Below are 18,679 nucleotides of genomic sequence, written 5' to 3' on the forward strand. Positions count from 1 at the left end.
TTTCCCCTTTTTTAGCTCCCTTTGCATTCATGTTGGACACATACAAAAGTGAGACTCTATTTCTTTATATATATCTCAATCCTTGTCAATAACAAGACCATACTCTAAATCTACAATTGACATGATTAAACATGACACAAAGTTGGCATATTTAGATCAACTGAGACCTTGTGTGAATTATGTGAAGTCTTAGGTAGCTTTCTTGGTCTCCTGAGTAGAACATTAACATATTTAGATCGTATCAAAGCTCTGGATGAGCTCATTAGGCAGAACAAAGTAAAGGTACACGGATCTCAGTCTGAGTGACAGCTGAACCTGCTCCCTGCGTCGCTCCGGGGATTTTTCTTGGAGACATCCCTCAGCGACAGTCAAGTGATGCCTTCAGGTGCACTTCGTAAACTCCTACTTTTCACTCCATTCAGGGTTCTTTGGTCAGAAGTACACTGAACAAAAATATAAACGCAACACTTTTGTTTTTGCTCCCATTTTTCATGAGATGAACTCAAAGATCTAAAACATTTTCTATAAACAAAATAACCATTTCTCTCAAATATTGTTCACAAATCAGAAAAATCTGTGATAGTGAGCACTTCTCCTTTTCCGAGATAATCCATCCCACCTCACAGGTGTGGCATATCAAGATGCTGATTAGACAGCATGATTATTGCACAGGTGTGCCTTAGGCTGGCCACAATAAAAGGCCACTCTGAAACGTGCATTTTTGCTTTATTGGGGGGGTCTGGGGGGGTCCGAAAACCAGTCAGTATCTGGTGTGAGGGGTGGGGTTAGGGTTAGGGTTAGGGTAATGTTGTGAATCGAGTGGCCCATGGTGGTGGTGGTGGGGTTATGGTATGGGCAGGCGTATGTTATGGACGACGAACACAGGCCACTCGATTCACAACATTACCCTAACCCTACCCCTACCCCTCCCACCAGATACTGACTGGTTTTCGGACCCCCCCAATAAAGCAAAACTGCACGTTTCAGAGTGGCCTTTTATTGTGGCCAGCCTAAGGCACACCTGTGCAATAATCATGCTGTCTAATCAGCATCTTGATATGCCACACCTGTGAGGTGGGATGGATTATCTCGGCAAAGGAGAAGTGCTCACTATCACAGATTTTTTTCAGATTTGTGAACAATATTTGAGAGAAATGGTTATTTTGTTATATAGAAAATGTTTTAGATCTTTGAGTTCATCTCATGAAAAATGGGAGCAAAAACAAAAGTGTTGCGTTTATATTTTTGTTCAGTGTAATAACCAACGCCAGCACTAACTAACGTGAAGAGTGAAAAAGCTTTAGTGTTATGTTGATGATATTTGATTCAAACTTATGACAATACGTAATTTGTTTTCTATCTTTTAATTTATGCAAACACATCTCTTTCAATATAGAAAAATACGAACAAATTGAAGCAAATATTGCAAGTTTCATCTATGTTAGGTGATCAGGTTGAATTAGTATTGTTTAGCTTAGCCTATGAACAAAAAAACATTTCCCTCCACGAAAAAGCAAAAAATAAAACAGATTTTTGTTTGATTTCAGTCGTATGAAGAAAATGGATGACATTTTCATTACATTTTATATTATGAAAATAAGACAATCGCTACAAAAAAATTAGTGCTGTCAAAATTACCGCGTTAACGGCGGTAATTAATTTTTTGAATTAATTGCGTTAAAATATTTAACGCATTTAACGCATGTGCAGAATGGCCCGCCCCATACGTGCCACCAGTGGCAGCGCCAGGGTATGGCTGGGGTAGGCTACACCCATACCAAGAAATGGCTTAGCCCCACCATGAAAAATGATGTTAAAGTAAGCAAAATAAAGTCTGCCAACTCGCGCGGAGTAAATTGCACAGACAGCAGTTAGTAAGATTGATTTCAGCAGCCACGGTTTTGAAAACTTTTGTCACGTAGTGATCGTCTTCTCGATAGAACATCTTTGATAACGGCGTGGTGTTGTTGCAGGAAGTCCCGACGGAGAATACTTTTGCTGTAGTACAGGGGTGCACATAACTGGTACGCAGGTTATGTGCGTAATCTGAAATGCGTACCGTCACTTGTGTCACAAAGCGCATTTGCGTACCGACGTACTTGTGAAGCTTTTCCAGAAGGCGGTTAGATCACCGGACGACAGAGTCGGTCTCCGTGTGCACAGACAGGGCTGCTGTTAACGTCGGTCTGTACAACGGAATTGTGTCAAAACTACGCCAACCGGCTGCGGAGGGAGACCCCCCCCCCCCTTCACTGGAGAACTGCGCTAAAACAGCTGATCACAACGTTCACACTCTGTGGTCACGAAGTACTCCACTAGCCGCCGCCCCCCCCCCTCTGTCGACTTTCCTGAAGTACTCCCCCGTTGATAGAAATCAACACGTAATGAATTAAGACCCCACGGTTTGATGATTGATAGGTGTGTGGGTTGTCTTTCATTTTGACACGCAGAAAAATGTTTTAATAAACATAACTGTATGTTAAATGGATATATCCGCCTTCTTTCATTTATCTTTCCATTCCCACAAAAATATACATAAATAAATGGCATATTTTGGACATAGTTCGAATGGTGATTAATCATGATTAATTAATTTTAAAGCTGTGATTAATCTGATTAAAAATTGTAATCGTTTGACAGCCCTAAAAAAAATATACATTTGGTTTTTGCATTTTTTTAAAAACTTTTTATAACATATAATTGCCATAGGTAACATTAGTTCAGTTAAAACAGGCTTTTTTCGAATTTAGAAACATCCCCAACTGTGCATTTTCACAAGTGTAAGAACAGCAACAAGTGTGCAGTATTCTAAAATCTGGCTTGAACAATCATTTTTCCTCACAACTCCTCCCCTTCACGTCAGAACTAAGGATTACCTTTATACATCACATCTCCCCCTGTGGCATTTAGCCTCCACCGTGTGTCGCGCGGTCAACTCATTATTGCGATATTTCCGACACTAATCGAGCGCATTGAAGTGTCGCTGCACTTCCTTTAGCCATATTTGGATGAGCATCGGTGGAGCGTGAGCTCAGGAAGCATTTCGAAGGACTAACATGGGCTGTTGTCTGTCGTCTATTGCAAGAAAAATATCCAAACGTTGTTTTCACCGAAGTTGATTTCTCCTCAGAAGAAAACAGCTTCCTGCTGCAGTGATCTCAGCAACTCTGACACACGCAGCCGCAAAAAAAAAAAACATTTGACACTGGAAAACGGTCAGGAGACAGGTGAGCTGGATTTTTATTATTTGAGGCATGAAAAATACCTGTCTTGGTTTAAAAATAATAAAAGAAAAAACATGCAACTAATTGACGGACTTATAGCATGTTGGTGTATTGACACCTGTTGATCTGAATTCCCTGTTGTTGAAAAAGGATTTGAAATGTGCCTTTTTTGAAAAAGTTCCGTTTATACCCAAATAATATCAGTGCATGGATGATGTTTGGCATGTAATGAAGCCCCTGAGCTCTTATCTGCTTCACTTTTTGTAAACATATTATTAATGCTGCCCCTTGCCTTAGGGCCAGAAGTTCCCCTTTCTGTTCATCATACAGACACCATTTCTTAACCTTAACTCATTCTGAAAGTGTATTTCAGTGACACTTTGCACAATATAGGCTTTCTATTGGCTGCCAAACGTGTCAAATGCAAAAGCTTTTATCACAGTTGATTTAGTGATTGTTTTGCCATTGTTTGCTGTTATAAAGATGCTTTCCTGTAATGTAGGCATTATCTATTACACTGCAAGAGCTAATGACGCACACCCATCAAGGATCAAAACACACACACGCACACGCACACACACAAACACTCACACATTAAGGTGCAGCAGAGCAGCATCACATCAGTTGAAGCATGCAGTTGGCATTGAAGACATATTATGTATCACTGAATGCACTTTTTTCAAAAAAGTGCGTTAGAAGATGTGTTTCATTCTGTATCTGGATTTCCATTAAATAAAAGGTGTCATGCACATAAAGTCTGATTTAGAAAAAAAGTGACTCTCCTCTTTTCTTACGAAGCTGGTGCAGGTCATAACTCCACTTTAGACTCATTATCATGAGACCATTAGTCATTCGTTAATCCTTTCCTCTTAACATAACAGCAGTCATAAAAAAAACCTGCCTTCGCTTCCCCAGTGTTTCCTTTTTCCACACATTTGAAGAGACGTCATGAAGAGGTTACGCTGCAGTTGTAGTGTTCTGAAGTACGTGTTAATTACAGTGTGTGAGCTGTTCATGTCTTCATCACTTGTGTTGTAGCAAAGTGCCTTGTAGATGCAGATTGATGTTATTGTGTAAAAAATTGAGGTTGGAAATGATTGCATACAGAGTCAATGGCTTCTATTTTTGACAGCAGTTATTGCTGGAGTCAGTGTCTTCTAGGGAGACAAAGGACGCATTATCTGTGGTACAATAAGCAATGATTTGTGTCATTGTTTAAGTTTCTTACATTTTGTGCGCGGCTGTCAGTGATTTCTCCCCTTTTTTATCTCACAAGCGTCAGTTCCTGGGGTTTTCTCAGGCAATCAATGGCCAAGCCAAAGTGCCGTCATGTGCCTTGACAATTTAGACATTGTGAGCTTTGGGGAATTGCACTGTGTTTCTCTTGGTTATAGATTATGTGCGTGCATACAGGTACAGATCAGTCTTGTCCACACTTTTCCTCATCCAATCAACAATAGGGTTGATAAAGATTTGACACAGAACTGGCAGCGTGATCCATTCAGCTCGACTGTCCCTAAGGCCCCCTCACATAATAACACTTATAGCCAATGATGAGGCCCTTGCTCCGGTCGTAAAGGTTGTAATGCCTTTTAACATCTTCACCACTAACGAATAATCTACTTACAGTTAGGATTTGAATGTGTACCACCTCAGGCTGATGTGGTTCAGAATGTGCTTATATTCAACGAGACAATTAATGTTTCCCTTTTCATCATTGCGACTTAGGAGGAATGTAATGAATTAAATGGATGCTCTTAATTACTTGATTATAAAACAAAGACTTTGTTGAAAAAATCCCCAGTCCTTCTCCCTCTGTCTTTTTCGGTCTCTTTCTCTCTGTCCCCCCCGCCCCATTTGACCACTCAATAACACTCCAAAGGATGAAGCTTTCACACTCGAACAGACACTTGGAGAAGCGCTCATCAACAAGAGACTAATGATCGAGAAAGGTGCGTTAGTGAAAACGGCAGGTCTAATCTTGAAGCGTCTGTTTGAAGCTGCTAATGATGGTCAGACCTGAACCTGGCTCCTGTACAGACTTGCTATAGGGTGTGTTCTGATGTGTATGCTGGAAACATCACACTGAGCTGAGGTGTATGTGAAGTTAGGACAGTAGTCAGGAGCCACATCTAAAAATAATCCATGCCTCTGGACCGATTGACACTAGGGTTCACCATCTTCTTCTGTCAGGCATAAATCTTAGGATGCACGGTATTGGAAATAAACAACATTGTGATGGTTTTACTTGGGATTTGAAAAAGTAAATGAATTTCACCATAACAATGTACCCATTTTTGGTCCAACATTATCCTTTCTGTAGCCACAATATGTTCAGGCAACTGACACAGGACTCTTTTTGCAACCATATTTTTATTTAGTTTTTCCCTCCTGTTCCACGCACATTGTGATTGTTTTTGTCTCTGCTTTTTAAACAAACAGGTTTTTTTTTACCATATTAACAACCCCCTTTAAGGTGAACATCATCCTTTCAGTAGCCTTAATATTTGTATGCAACTGACACTCGAATCTTTTTGCAACCAATTATTTATTTATCTGTTCCTGTTCCTCACACATTTTCAGGCTGTGGTCAGCGAGGCATGCTTTCTGGTGGTTTGATAAATGAAACGATAATGTGTGTGAAGGTGGTTTTGTGTGCATGCAGAGCCTTTGTGCCGCTCACTAGCAACACACTGTGTAGTTAAAGCCTCAAATTGGAGTAAATGGCTTTCGGACAGAATTCTCTTGTAAATCAGGGGAAATCAATTCCTTTTTTATCAAGCAGCAAAGTTGTAGCATGACGTGTTTGAGTTAATCCCCCATGACTTTACATTACGCATCCTGCGATGTGACTTGCACATTGCGATGTCGCTGCTGAAGAGACGCATTGTGCAGCCCTAATTATAACACCAAGGGGCTTTCTTTTTAGACTTTGTAGAATTCCATTCACCTGTATTTACCAGCTCCCTTTCCTCTGCTGTTACCATAGAGACACTCCATCCCTATCAGCCAGGCGCCTTTGGCTGCCGGCCTCATTGGCTCTCACAGGAGAGAGATGCTGGTGAGCAAGTGTTTCCCTGGCACGACTTCGACACCAATGTAGCGAGAAAGGCATTTGCTTGGCTTTGACAGTGTTTCCTTGGCAGCCGGTGCCCCCCCCCGGCGGTGGCGCGTCGACCTGTTTTGTCACTGTGGGCTGTCGGCTGAGACGGAGTGAAATCCATTTGGGAGAGATCCACTCCCGTAATTGAAATGAGTTCACCAGGGAGACAGCTGCTCTGCGCTGCCTGCTAGCTGTCAGCAGGCCATGCTTACCAGCCTGCATGTAGTGGATATGATGTGATGCCTGAGCAGGTTTGTTTGGACACTGCGAGAAAACATGCCTGAGGTATTTCAGCTGCACCCTTAAATAGTAGTACTTTTTGGTAATACTTCCTCCCGTTGCAAAGCCATTGCTTCTGATGGTCAGTGGCCAAATGCACATAAAAGAACCTGGACGTCGGAAACGTTTATATTGCATCATACATGTAGTATGGATAAGAAATAAAACAACCAAATTCAAATCACCACCAAATTAAAGGGGCCCTATTATGCTTGATTTCAGTTTCATAACTGAATGTTGTTTCTGTGACAACAAGAGCCCAGTTTGCTCTGATTGGTTAGCCGGCCAGCGTTGTGTCCCGCCCCTAAGCCTATCACATACAATGTGTTGGAGCGCTGGCCAATAGAAGCGAGAGTGTTACGTGGTGATCTCACTATATTGCAGAAGTAAACAAAAGACTACAATCAGGCGTTCCAGGCAGGGTGGGGGGATTGTGGGAGCGAAACCCACTCCAACTTTAGTGACTTTAGGGATTTTAGTCTTATCACTTTGCTTTTCCTCGAACTTGACCTGTACATTTGAAGAACGTGATAAACACAAACCTGACAGCAAGGCATATACTGTATAAGGAACATTTTTATTTTTTTAAATCTGTCCACTAACAACATGTATATTCCTTTTATTAGAGGCAAATCTCATTGTTTTAAGTTAACCATGCTGTTTCCTTTTATGGTGGATACATCTGAGTATTCAGTGTTAGCTACTCTACCATCATATTTCTGAAATATTTCAAGTGCAGCAACAATGGAGATTGACAGCTCTGAGACTCAGTCAGACTCAAATACCGGGAGCTTCCTCATGGCGTTTGGCAGTGACATAAAAAATCTCCCAAATATAAATCCATCATACAAGAAGCAGCTTTGCAGTCGCTTCATGTTGCTGTGTTGACAAGAGAGCTGCATGTTTAAAACATCCAAACCCTTTTGATTGAAAATAGTACGTTCCCATATCTGTCAGTTTGAAAACTCCTTTCTGAAGTGGAAATGGAGAAGATTCCCAGCGTTTCTCACTTGGAAATAACACATTGATGGTATCTGACAGAGACACTTCAGTCTAATAGAGTGTGGATTCTCCAAGTGGGTAACAGGTGGCAGCCTCCTGGATCGATAGCATACTGTCCATCAGCTCAGCCAATAAGAGCAACTTGTACCAAGAATGTCTGGTCTACTGCTAACTGGAAAGACTGCACGCTGTCATGCAGTCATATTAGCAAATATGTTACTTTTCTGGATCCATTTAGTGTTAGTAAAGTCATAATTACAAAAAACATTGCTTGTAAAATGATTATACTATAAATGTATGTCTATAACTTGCATTGATCACCACTGCTTGAACTTGGTGACACCAGACCATGATGACCAACAAAAATATTAAGAGTCAATATGTTTCAAGGTTAGGTAATGTTTGTGACTATATAAAGAGATTGTATTGGATGTCTGATGCCTTACCTGTAAGTAAACACCCACAATCATATGCTTGTGTCTCCAGTCTCTTTCTTCATATATCCATAAATTATAAAAATACACAACTTGATCAGCATCTATTACAGTTTGAAGGACTATTGTGTCTTTTGTTGACTGGAAAATCAGAACAAGTTTCCAGCGACCGTGATTCATTGCTTCTTTTTCACATTGACGTCGCTGTCAAACACTGAAAAGAGTGTCTGACTGTCTGAATCTGTCTAACTGTCTTCTGAAACAGCTTGTCCATCAATCAAAGCCTCTCTCTTGTGTCCTCCTCGTCATTCCTCTTCCTTTGAGTCTCTTCTTTCCTCACTGCTGCCTGTTGGAAGCTCTCCAAACACTCTCAGGCATCCAAAGATCAAATCACAGTCAACCTGCGATTGGATGCTGATTAAGGAGAGTCTTGATTTGACACTCTACCTCAGTTGCTAGGCAGATGTGCGAGTGTTTTGCTGTAAGAACTACTGACATTTATGCCATTAATGACCTAGCAATCAGATCATTTTCATGCTTTTTTACTTGTAATGAATAGTGATGTGAAACGTAGCCTGCACTGTTAAAAGTCTTGCGGCAACATTGGCTTCAAACGTTCTATGAAAATGTGGAAGCCAATAAATGAATCTTTGTTCCAGCGGGGGTTTAGTGACCGACTACCATATTGAACTGCAGGTATTTATAGACGTGCAACCTTCATTTGAGATTAAAAGGATTAACTCCTATAAAGCGTATACTCCTCAGACACATGATGAAGTCCAATGTCTGACTTTTGAGGATAAAAAGCTATTGATGTTGACATTTCAAAGAAATTGTAACTTTCCCTTCGTTTTAACTTTGAAATGCAGTCAGTTTCATTATATATCCCTGAACAGAACACTGTATTTTATTCTTCAGCTCTTCAATTGCAAAGAGCATTGACGGTGCACAGTATTATCACGAGACCATGAAATTCGGTTATACTTTAAAGACGCCATGAAGCCAAAATGAGAGTTCACTTTATGGCTCTGAGGAAGAGCCACTCAGTCCCAGAGAATTGCTTAGCAACACAGTTCCAATCTCTGAGGTCGCCATTCGTCTAAATTTATATTTTATAGTCACGACAACCAAGTAAACCTTTCTCTTCAAGTGCTTGGATATTATAAAATGTCTTAGAATGTCATGATTTCATATAAATATGCCTGTAGACTAATTCCCTCTAAAGGCACAGGTGGATTAATGAAAATAACTTTTTGAAAAAGTTGACATTCCTTCAACTTGGAAAGGATTTGATTAAGGTAATTTATTGTGATAAATGATTTGACTTTAAATGTAATGATTGGCCAATGGGTCTAAACACTCCCCTAAAATTGGGAAATGTATACTTTTTCTTTTCTTTTTACAAAAAATACACCTTAAATTCATTTAAAAGCTACCATGTTTTAAACAAGAGTTAAAGTGTAACGGTTGATACATATTTAGTTATAGGTGTTGCTTTTTCTGTAGAGGTAGGTACAGAAATGATTACTGGATGTGCTACTCCTTTACACGTTGTGCTTCAAAGCCCACATTAGTACAGTACACTATTTCTGCAAGCTCTTCTTTTGTTGACCCTAAAAATCGTAATATTCTCTGTTTTTATTTCATCTGTTCGCAACATATTCCAAGTCTTCTTTTTATAAATTATGGTTTTTGCCAACAAATTCAGGGCAACGAGGCTTTTACTTGGCTCTGTTTCCTTGCTGTTATGGTGCTCTTCTGGCTCTCAGCTCTGTGAGTATCCTTGATTTGCATATTTTGTACAAAGTGTGATCACAATAATACAAGTTGATTGACTCTGAACTGACCAGACCTAAAGGTGAAAGATACGTTTCACACTGCCTAGCATCAGCCAGGCTCTGACAGAAATAGAACACACCTTCTGCTGAGGAAGACTATAATTATGTTTAAAGAACAAAGGGGGTGATTATGCAGCTCATTAGACTAAAAGGATCTCCTGAGCCAACTGTATTTCCAGAAACAAACACTTTGAAAAATAAATATGATCCCAATGCAAGAAATTAACATAGAGGTTGTGGAATACAGACGGTGCCAATTATGAGCCGCACCAGAGTGACACTTCATTATGCCCTAAATATCCGGCTCTTGGAAATAAAATGTCTGCCAATATAATAAAAATATATCCTGAATAAAAAATAAAAAACCGTCTTATATGTTATTAGTTTTATGGATCATTTAATTATTAAAATTAGCTTAAATAACAAGATTGCTTCAAATACGATTTTGTTATAACTCTACAAATGTTTTAGTAAATGTTTTACTTTTGAATAATGTCTTGCTCTTAGAAAAACTGAGATGTAATGTTAAAGTACAAAGCAACCAGATTCACTGTCCAGGTACACACACACACACACACACACACACACACACACACACACACACACACACACACACACACACACACACACACACCCACACACACACCATCATATACACACTTTTCCCCAGTTTCACACAGAGCGTGGGTTAATGCCATTTTCTTGATTTTTATGAATTGAACCTTCTTTTTCTTTACAATCTCATTATAACGCTGTTGCAATATTGTGACATGTATGCCAATAAAGCATATGGAATTGAATTGACAGTTGGTGTGTGTTTGTGTGTGTGTTCTGGCAGTGAGAGACCATGACGACGCTGCTGGACCTGAAGAGCAGTGTGCTGAGGCAGGTGCAGAGGAGCCAGTCTCTGAGGGGCCGCAGGGAGCCGACCCCCACCCCCAGCAGCCCCCTCACACACTGCCCCGACCCATTGCCCCGCAGGTGAGTCACTGCTGTGCAAACAAACAACCTACTGCAAGCACTGTTGCTGGTTTCCAGGTTATTAACATGACTTTTCGTGGATGTGAGATTCGTGGAACTTTGTTGCTGTTTCGTTTAACATATTACATACATTGGGGTTTTATGTTTTTCGCTTTTTTGTCATTTAGATTTTAGCCGATGTACATTAAGAGATTTATTAAAATCCTTCCAGGCACACTTTGTCGCTGGAGCAGTTGACTGGATCTCATGCATTTAGATTGTAATGTGTTGCTGTTGGACACAAATGAAGCCTTGCTTGAGTTTTAGCAATAAGCAGGAGCCAGGATGTTTACTGATGTATTGCTCTTTCTCAGAACCGCTGTTAGAAATGAAGGGCGGGGGACATTTTTTTAAATTCAAGGCTCCAGACTACGGTTTTTCACCAACGTCCCAATTTCTTTCTCTTTTTTTTTTATCCAAAGAAAACGTCCACATCTCTAATGCTATCTTAATTACTTTCTTACACTATGTTGCTCTCATCTGTAGTCGTTATTTGCATTAAAAACACTATTCAAATGATTTGGGAAATAAAGGATTGTATTTTATTGAACATTTGCCTCGATGTACCACACATCTTGTATTATAAGCAGCATAGAGCATGTCTTAATTTCCTCTAATAGCATATTTATGTTAATCCTGTCAAAACATCTCCTTGAATTTACATTTGACAAGATTACATTTGAACACATAATGAAAACATTACAATTAGCTTTTGCCTAATACTCTTGAACACATTATAAAGCAAAAACAACCTCAGTAAGCGTTAGTTATTGACCAGTAGTACTGTAACCGCTAATGGCTAACACCTAAGTTTAAGCTCTTTTCTTGCTGTAATTAACTCGGATTTGTTGTTCTGTTGTTCACAGCGCCGCATTATAACCATATATACCATTGCATGCCCCCCCCCCCCCCTGACAGCGGCCCTGCTGTTTTCTAGCTATAGTTAATAGTTGCCTGATTGTTGCCGCTTAGGACATAATAGTTTCCATAATGAGATTTATTTTAAGGGGAAATTAAATTGCGTTCAGCGTAGCTCAGAAAGATGACAGCTTGTCAAAGACGGGGGTCCAGCTCATACGAAATAATTCATGTCTGTTGTTGTTTTCCGCTGGCTGTCCGGCGGAAGCCACAGGTCATTATTTCTTGTCAAATGTTGTTTAATGTGTTTGGCATTTATTACAGAGTTGTGACTTGATGTGAGCAGACCACACAAAAGCTGACTCAACCACAATATGACATGCAGTCAGGCTCACAGACGCTGCTTTCTGTAGTGGTTTACCACATGCTTCTGATGTCTCCTTCAACATATGACTCCATCATATTACTGCTTCATACTAATGTTTTTAGGGACATCTCGCTGCATTATAGAGTGTTTGTATGCATGTCAAACGTCAAAAATACAGCAAGACATTTTTGACAGCAATGTGATCTTGGGATATATTTTACCTTGCTTTTTATTTTGTCCAAGTGTATTCCCTGTATAACTTTTAGAGCTTTATGGCAGCTCTTAAAGTGAAACAGGTACATTCATTACTATGATCTTTTTCAGTCTTGTTTTGGCTTCATCTAAAGATAAAAATAATCATGAACCTGAGGTTTCTATAGCAACCTTAACACAGGCGTCTGGCACCATTTTTAACATGGAAGATATCCTCAGACGTGTTGTTGAACACTGATTCTTCATGAATGTGTGTTATTTATCACGTCTAATACTCTCTATGGTTTATCCATTATAATGATGTCCCTTTTACAATTGAATGTGTAATCTGCTCCGATAGGACCCTATTTGTGTTCTCCATTAAGAGTGATGTGAGCTGTCAGTATCTCACCTTTTCTCAGCCCCCCGCTGCTACATCCTTCCCGCCGTGCGCACACACTGTTCATTAGAGGCAGCCTGGTGATCTTTGTTATCCGTTCAGTCTGCTGCTGGCCTGCCCACACTCTCACTTTAATTGAGAATTTGCAAATGATGCCGTTATATTTGGGCTGCTCCGTCCACAGTTGTTGACCCAGGAGCACGATGGGCTGTCAGAGCCGAGCGCTGCGAGCAGAGACGGCACGTTGGAGGTGAACTTTTCAATTCAGTCCAGCAAATAAGGATTATGTGAGTAGGTTGTTAAATGCTCCGGAAACTCTCCAAGATGAGCATAACCTGGCATTAAAATGAATAAAGACTGCAGGGATTTATATGTAAATGTATGTATTTTCATTTGTTTTGCTTATTTCGCTGTTCAACACCATCTCCTTCATAGTGTCGGACTTCATGTTTCTCATTCAAATTCACGTTGTTTTAACAGTAGCTGCAGTCATTAATGGACTTGACCCTTCAGTGACACTGTGCTGAGGCTCTCTTTTTTAATTAATTTAGGATAGCAAACTCAATTTTAAAATTACATTAAATGATAACCCCTGATGAACACATATTTACATTCATTAATAATGGACATTCAATACATTTAAAGGAAGAGTAACTGATAATGCAGCTCCATTGTATCGGAGCATTCGTTTTTGGAGGCCAGTTTACGTGTTACAAATCAAAAACTGCAAACACACTAACACATTGTACATCATAGGCTAAGGGGGGGGGGGGACATCTCAAAGTGGTTGACCAATCCCAACAGAGCTGGCCAGCTAACCAATCAGAGCAGACTAACTCTGGTTTCAGACAGAGGGTGAAAAGAGGTGCTGCAGCACAGGCAGTATAAGAAAAATAAAGAAATGTTTGAACATTGAAGCATGTAAACATGTCACGGTATAAATTACAGTTATGAAACCTGAACATTTGCATAATAGGCCCCTTTTAAATAACTCAGTTAGGGACATACTATACATTTAATCCCTGAGGATTGAACAATATAACAATATGAAATACTCAACATATACTGTGGTCAGGAGTGATTTTCCTTTAGCTTAGCAATGCTTCAGCTATAGCATACTGCATACATACTGTACAGATGCTACTTTATAGTCATGTATTGTCTGATGGATACAAAATAAGGGACAATGAATAAAAGGTTTACTGTACATGCATTCTTGTAGTCAGGAATCATGTAAGAGCTTTACATTAGAGTTGCCCTCTGCCTATTTTAAAGTGCTGCCAATCCACAGTCTGCTATTGACCCGCACAGTGAGAAGTAAAAACTGTGAAGCACCCGAGACGACCCAAGTTGAGAATAATTTCACACAAGGCTTCTGTTCTGTCTGCCAGTAGTTCTAGCTTGAAAACTGCTGTTTCTCCCACGAGTTATTGAATGGAGAGATTTTGATCATATCTCAACATTAGATTATTTTCACCTGTGATGTTTCGTTCCTTAATCAAAGGTTTAATTAGAGTAAAATAAACAGTCCTATGTTCAGTATAGAGAGTGAGATTCTCTGTTATGATAGCAGTAGCAGGCTGATATTATACACTGACAACCGTGATGAATCGGATTTAAAATCTGCCTGTTTTATTAGAAAGCATCCAGACGTCACATTGTGTTTCACGCTGCAAACAACAGTGATGTCTGCACTATTAATTACTATGTGTGCGCTGCCTTATTATATTGAAGTGATGAGTTGCTTACACATTTTCTGGCAGATATAAGAAGTTCAGTGATCATGATTTATTTCACTTTTTTCATTTTGATGTACTCTTTTGGACAGGAAGACAACTATTTCTGAAAATAAATGATTATAAAATGACAGTAAAAAGAAGGACCTGTTTCCTAGCAACATCAAATCAGTTTGTTATTCTGGTGGCATGTGTGTGCATGTGTGTGTGGCAGAGGGGGAGAAAAAAGGTTGAAAGATATCAGCTTCTTTTAAAAAAAATGTATCAACTCAGGATTGACTGAAATTGCATCATTTGGGCATTAATTCTGCTCATGAAAAACATGTAGTTCCAAAGCTTGAAACAGAAAATCCCAGACTGTCTAGACAAATCCTCGCGCTGACTGACAGAAGACAGGACAGATTTCTGGATAACAGGGATCCTTGGAGAATTGACGGGGGATGCAGAGAGAATTGAGTGTCTCACAACAAAAGTATTACAATCAAATGAAGCTTATGTGTTCTGTATGTGCAAATGAAAACTGCAAGCTCCAAAAAAACAAAGCCTCCCGTCTCTTGTTGGCGGAACTGGCTGTGTTTGGGCAGTCGTTCACAGATTGGAGACTCAGCTTGAGGCTTTGAGCTTTCACAGACTGACTGAGGGGATCAGATCAGAATAACAACTCAGTTTTTGAGAGGCTGAAAAATGTGTTAGCAAAATGGTTTTAATTCTCACAAAGGTTAGACTTGATCCTTTTGTAGAAATGCAGGGACTGCAGAGTAGAGCTCCAGTCTTTACACATTAACTGGTCAACAAAATATGTATCAGCAATAATCAAATAGTTGCTGAAAAGCACAATTAGTAAGATGTTTTATTTTTTTTTAAAAACACATTTAAAGTTGGCCCCTCTTCGTGGGTTGCTTACTCTTTGGTGGGTGAAGGCCAACCACAGATTTACTCTTGTTTTGCGAACATGCTTGTCCGCACACTTTCTAACATTTTCGTAGCTTCCTTTTTGATGACTGCTTACTGTTTTGGCACCTTATCGCTATTTTTGGGGCCAGATAGTGCCTTTATTGGAGAAACAGTGTTGAAAGGTCGCAGATAGAGGGGATGAAATTGCCTGAATGTTTTGGTGGGCTAGGATCTTCTAAAATATGAAAGTTTGCTGATTTTCTTAGTTTAGTATGATGTTATCTTTTTTAATGTATGTCCTATAGTGCATGTGAAATGGTCAGCAAAGACTAACATCCCATTATTCTTTCCAGATTGAGTTTCTCTCCTTTGGACTCCTTTGGTGACTTCTGCAACATACAGTAGGGACATCACTATGTAACACTCAGGCTTCTATTGGCTAGTGCTCCAACACATTGTATGTAATAGGCTGAGGGGAGAGATATCTCTCGTTTGATCAATCGCATCAGAGCCTGCCAGCTAACCAATCAGAGCAGACTGGGCTCTGGTTTCAGACAGAGGGTGAAAAGAGGTGCTGCAGCACAGGCAGTATATATAAATAAACATTGATTGATAGAGGCACAAAATACAAATATGAACCTGAAAATGAGCAGAATAGGGCCCCTTTAAGTTTTGGTCTGTTGCTCAGACAAAACAAGCGATTCAAATGATGTCGACTTGGTCTCTGCTAATTTAAAAATGAATTTTTTTATCGTTTGCTATTTTATGAACCAAATGATTAATCAAAATGAAAAGTCACATAAAGGTTAATTAACATAATTGGTAGTTGCAGCCCTCCTACAAAGAAACCGTCTAGTTTTTTTTATGAAACATTGCTTTGAATAAGGGTTTCAGCCGAATCCATCCATCCAGTTTTCCTGGGATTGCTGCCAGTGGAAACCTGAACAACTCTCAGCGTGACTGCCATTAGCCCTCATCGATACCTTGGGGTTTTGCCTTCCGCTCCCCCACCACGGCGAGAGTCAGTGTGTGCTGGGATGGGCTGCCACACACCTGCTGGGATGTGATGATGCTAATAAAGGAGCATGGATGACGGGTTGCATGAGAGACGAGGAAGGATGCTGGGAGGTGTGGGAGCTGTGGGGGTGGACGCCTGAACCCCCGTCTGCTGCAGCTCCCATCATCCCACTGTCTCCATACAGGCCGCTGTGAAATGTGGGAGGGGTGAGACATGGGGGTGAAGGTAATAACGGGGGGAGATTCCCAAGGTGTTCAGCCAGCTCTTCCCTCCCTGAGAGTGCCTGCATCTCCATGACAACTGGGGCCAGCGGGAGACCGGGGATTCACTCGCACCTTGAGGAAATGGACAACATCATTTGCATTTTTGCACACCACCCTGCTCATCACAGAAGATTAACATGGTTCACGCAGAGTGCAGACATGTCGAAGTGCTGAGAGCTTTGGTCCAGACCTGCTTTGTTTTATAGTGCATGAGATAAGAAGGTGTTGGATATGTAATGAGGAGCTGAAATGCAGGCGAATGAGTCGTTACACATACAAGTCTTTATTGACAGACACTTCTCCAAAGTGTCTGTAAACAGGATGCGGTGCGATCTCACCAATGTCACTGAATTCCATTTGTTTATTTACAATCCAGAAATATTATATTAGACTCACAACATGTCATCAAATGTTTTCTCATAAATTAAAGTATTTTATCTTCCATCTTGGGCGTTGATTTGTCAATCTGCCGTCTCTTCTTGGCAGGATTTCCGAGGAGAGCGTGGAGTTCTTTGAGCGTGTGAATGCCATCCTTCAGAAGCAGGAGAACATGCTGCGGGCTGCCCAGGCTGAGGTAACCTCCGCCTAACTTCCACCTTTCCATCTGTTACACCCTTGAAACAGGTTTGTGTAGCGTGGAGGCCCCGTGACGTGTGCAGACAGAAGGGCCGGGGTTGAGTTAGTGCTCAGAAGAGTGCAGCTCAGCTGTGACGAGCTGCTGTCCGCCGCCATGTTCTGCTGCTCCTGCTGCCAATGGCCATGATGCTGTGCTAACATCTTTATGAGAGCTATTGATGTCTTCATTTGCAAATTGCTGTAAGACAGAAGAGTAAAAAAAACAGGCGAATCAGGAAAAGTCATCATTAAAAACATAAGGAATATCCAGACTTTTGAAAAACATAAAACAATCCTAAGAGGACTTTGATTTTGGTCTCTATTTAAAATGAGTCTTCTGTGTTGGTTGGTGCAATCAATAAAGTGACTATGAAGGCAGTAGTGCTGGAAAGATCTACTTCTTATTTTACTGTGCTATATTTTTATTTGACAGGTTTAGTTACAATCTGCTTTTCAGATTAATGTTTTATTTAAAGTCATATAAAAAAGTTTATAAAATGATACATACGAATACATTGCCAAAGCTTGACACCAGTGGTTGGTTCCTGTTTGGCAAGACAATTTGTGACCCTTGCATCTCCGATAGGTCGAATCAAATTCTAATTTAAACTACAATCATTTTAGTAGAATTTGAGAAAAATCTTTCACAAAAAGTAGAGATTAGGAAATAATGTAAAAAATGTAGGTAAACAAAATGTTTTCTTTCGTATTTGGCAGCCACTATTTTTCATTATCTAAGAAATCTGCTGATTATTTTCTTTATCAATTTTAATTAACCATAAACCCATAAATGTCAAAACATAGTCCATCCCTGTTTCTCACATGTTAAAGGTGAGGTCCTCGCCTTTGGTATTTAGTTTGCTATTATATGAAGCCGAAAAGATATCTAAAAAGTTAAAATCTGGGGTTTTGTGCCATTTAAACAAAACACCATACTTCCAACAGATGATTGAGTCAGAAATACCAAACAGTGTCCTTAGCTCCTCCTCTGTCTGTGATCGACACAGCCTTATGAGAGTCTGGTTTTGTTTTGGCTGAACTGCTTCTCACCCCTCAGGGTCAGAAAGGGGCCTGCACCGTGCCCCCCCCCCAGGAGCATGTGGACCAGGCCTTTATCCCCGACAGAATCAGGCGAACGGAGGTGCGTCAGCTCTGTTTTCATCCTCTTTCAGCAGGGATTACATTTTAAAAGTCACAATAACTGTGCGCTCCCTGCCTCTGATGTGCAGCGGAGCAGAAAGCATGAAGGCAAAGAATCTTTCATTTTTTATTTTTGAAAGGTTCTTATTAAGTGGATTGTGTTTTCGTGTAGCTCGACCTGCTTTACGAGGAAGCTGTTTACACGGTGGTCAACCGAGTGGGAGTGCCTTCGCCTGAACACGTGATCACTGATGAGGAGCTGTTTGCTTACCTGATGAAGGTACACTCCTTCCTTC

At 40.3% G+C, this 18,679-nt stretch overlaps 1 protein-coding gene across 1 annotated transcript in view; it reads left to right on the forward strand.

Moving 5' to 3' along the window:
• The first annotated feature begins 2,959 nt into the window (after positions 1 to 2,959).
• baiap3 (BAI1 associated protein 3) overlaps positions 2,960 to 18,679 on the forward strand; it is a 34,276-nt gene continuing 18,556 nt past the window's right edge. Inside the window, exons 1-5 of the mRNA XM_034219466.1 lie at positions 2,960 to 3,227; positions 10,719 to 10,861; positions 17,115 to 17,202; positions 18,301 to 18,384; positions 18,556 to 18,663. Coding sequence (XP_034075357.1) covers positions 10,728 to 10,861; positions 17,115 to 17,202; positions 18,301 to 18,384; positions 18,556 to 18,663 — 414 coding nt within the window. The 5' untranslated portion in view covers positions 2,960 to 3,227; positions 10,719 to 10,727. The remainder of the gene's footprint in view (positions 3,228 to 10,718; positions 10,862 to 17,114; positions 17,203 to 18,300; positions 18,385 to 18,555; positions 18,664 to 18,679) is intronic.

Source organism: Gymnodraco acuticeps, unplaced genomic scaffold (assembly GCF_902827175.1).
Source record: "Gymnodraco acuticeps unplaced genomic scaffold, fGymAcu1.1, whole genome shotgun sequence".
In the NCBI taxonomy this organism is placed as follows: Eukaryota; Metazoa; Chordata; class Actinopteri; order Perciformes; family Bathydraconidae; genus Gymnodraco; species Gymnodraco acuticeps.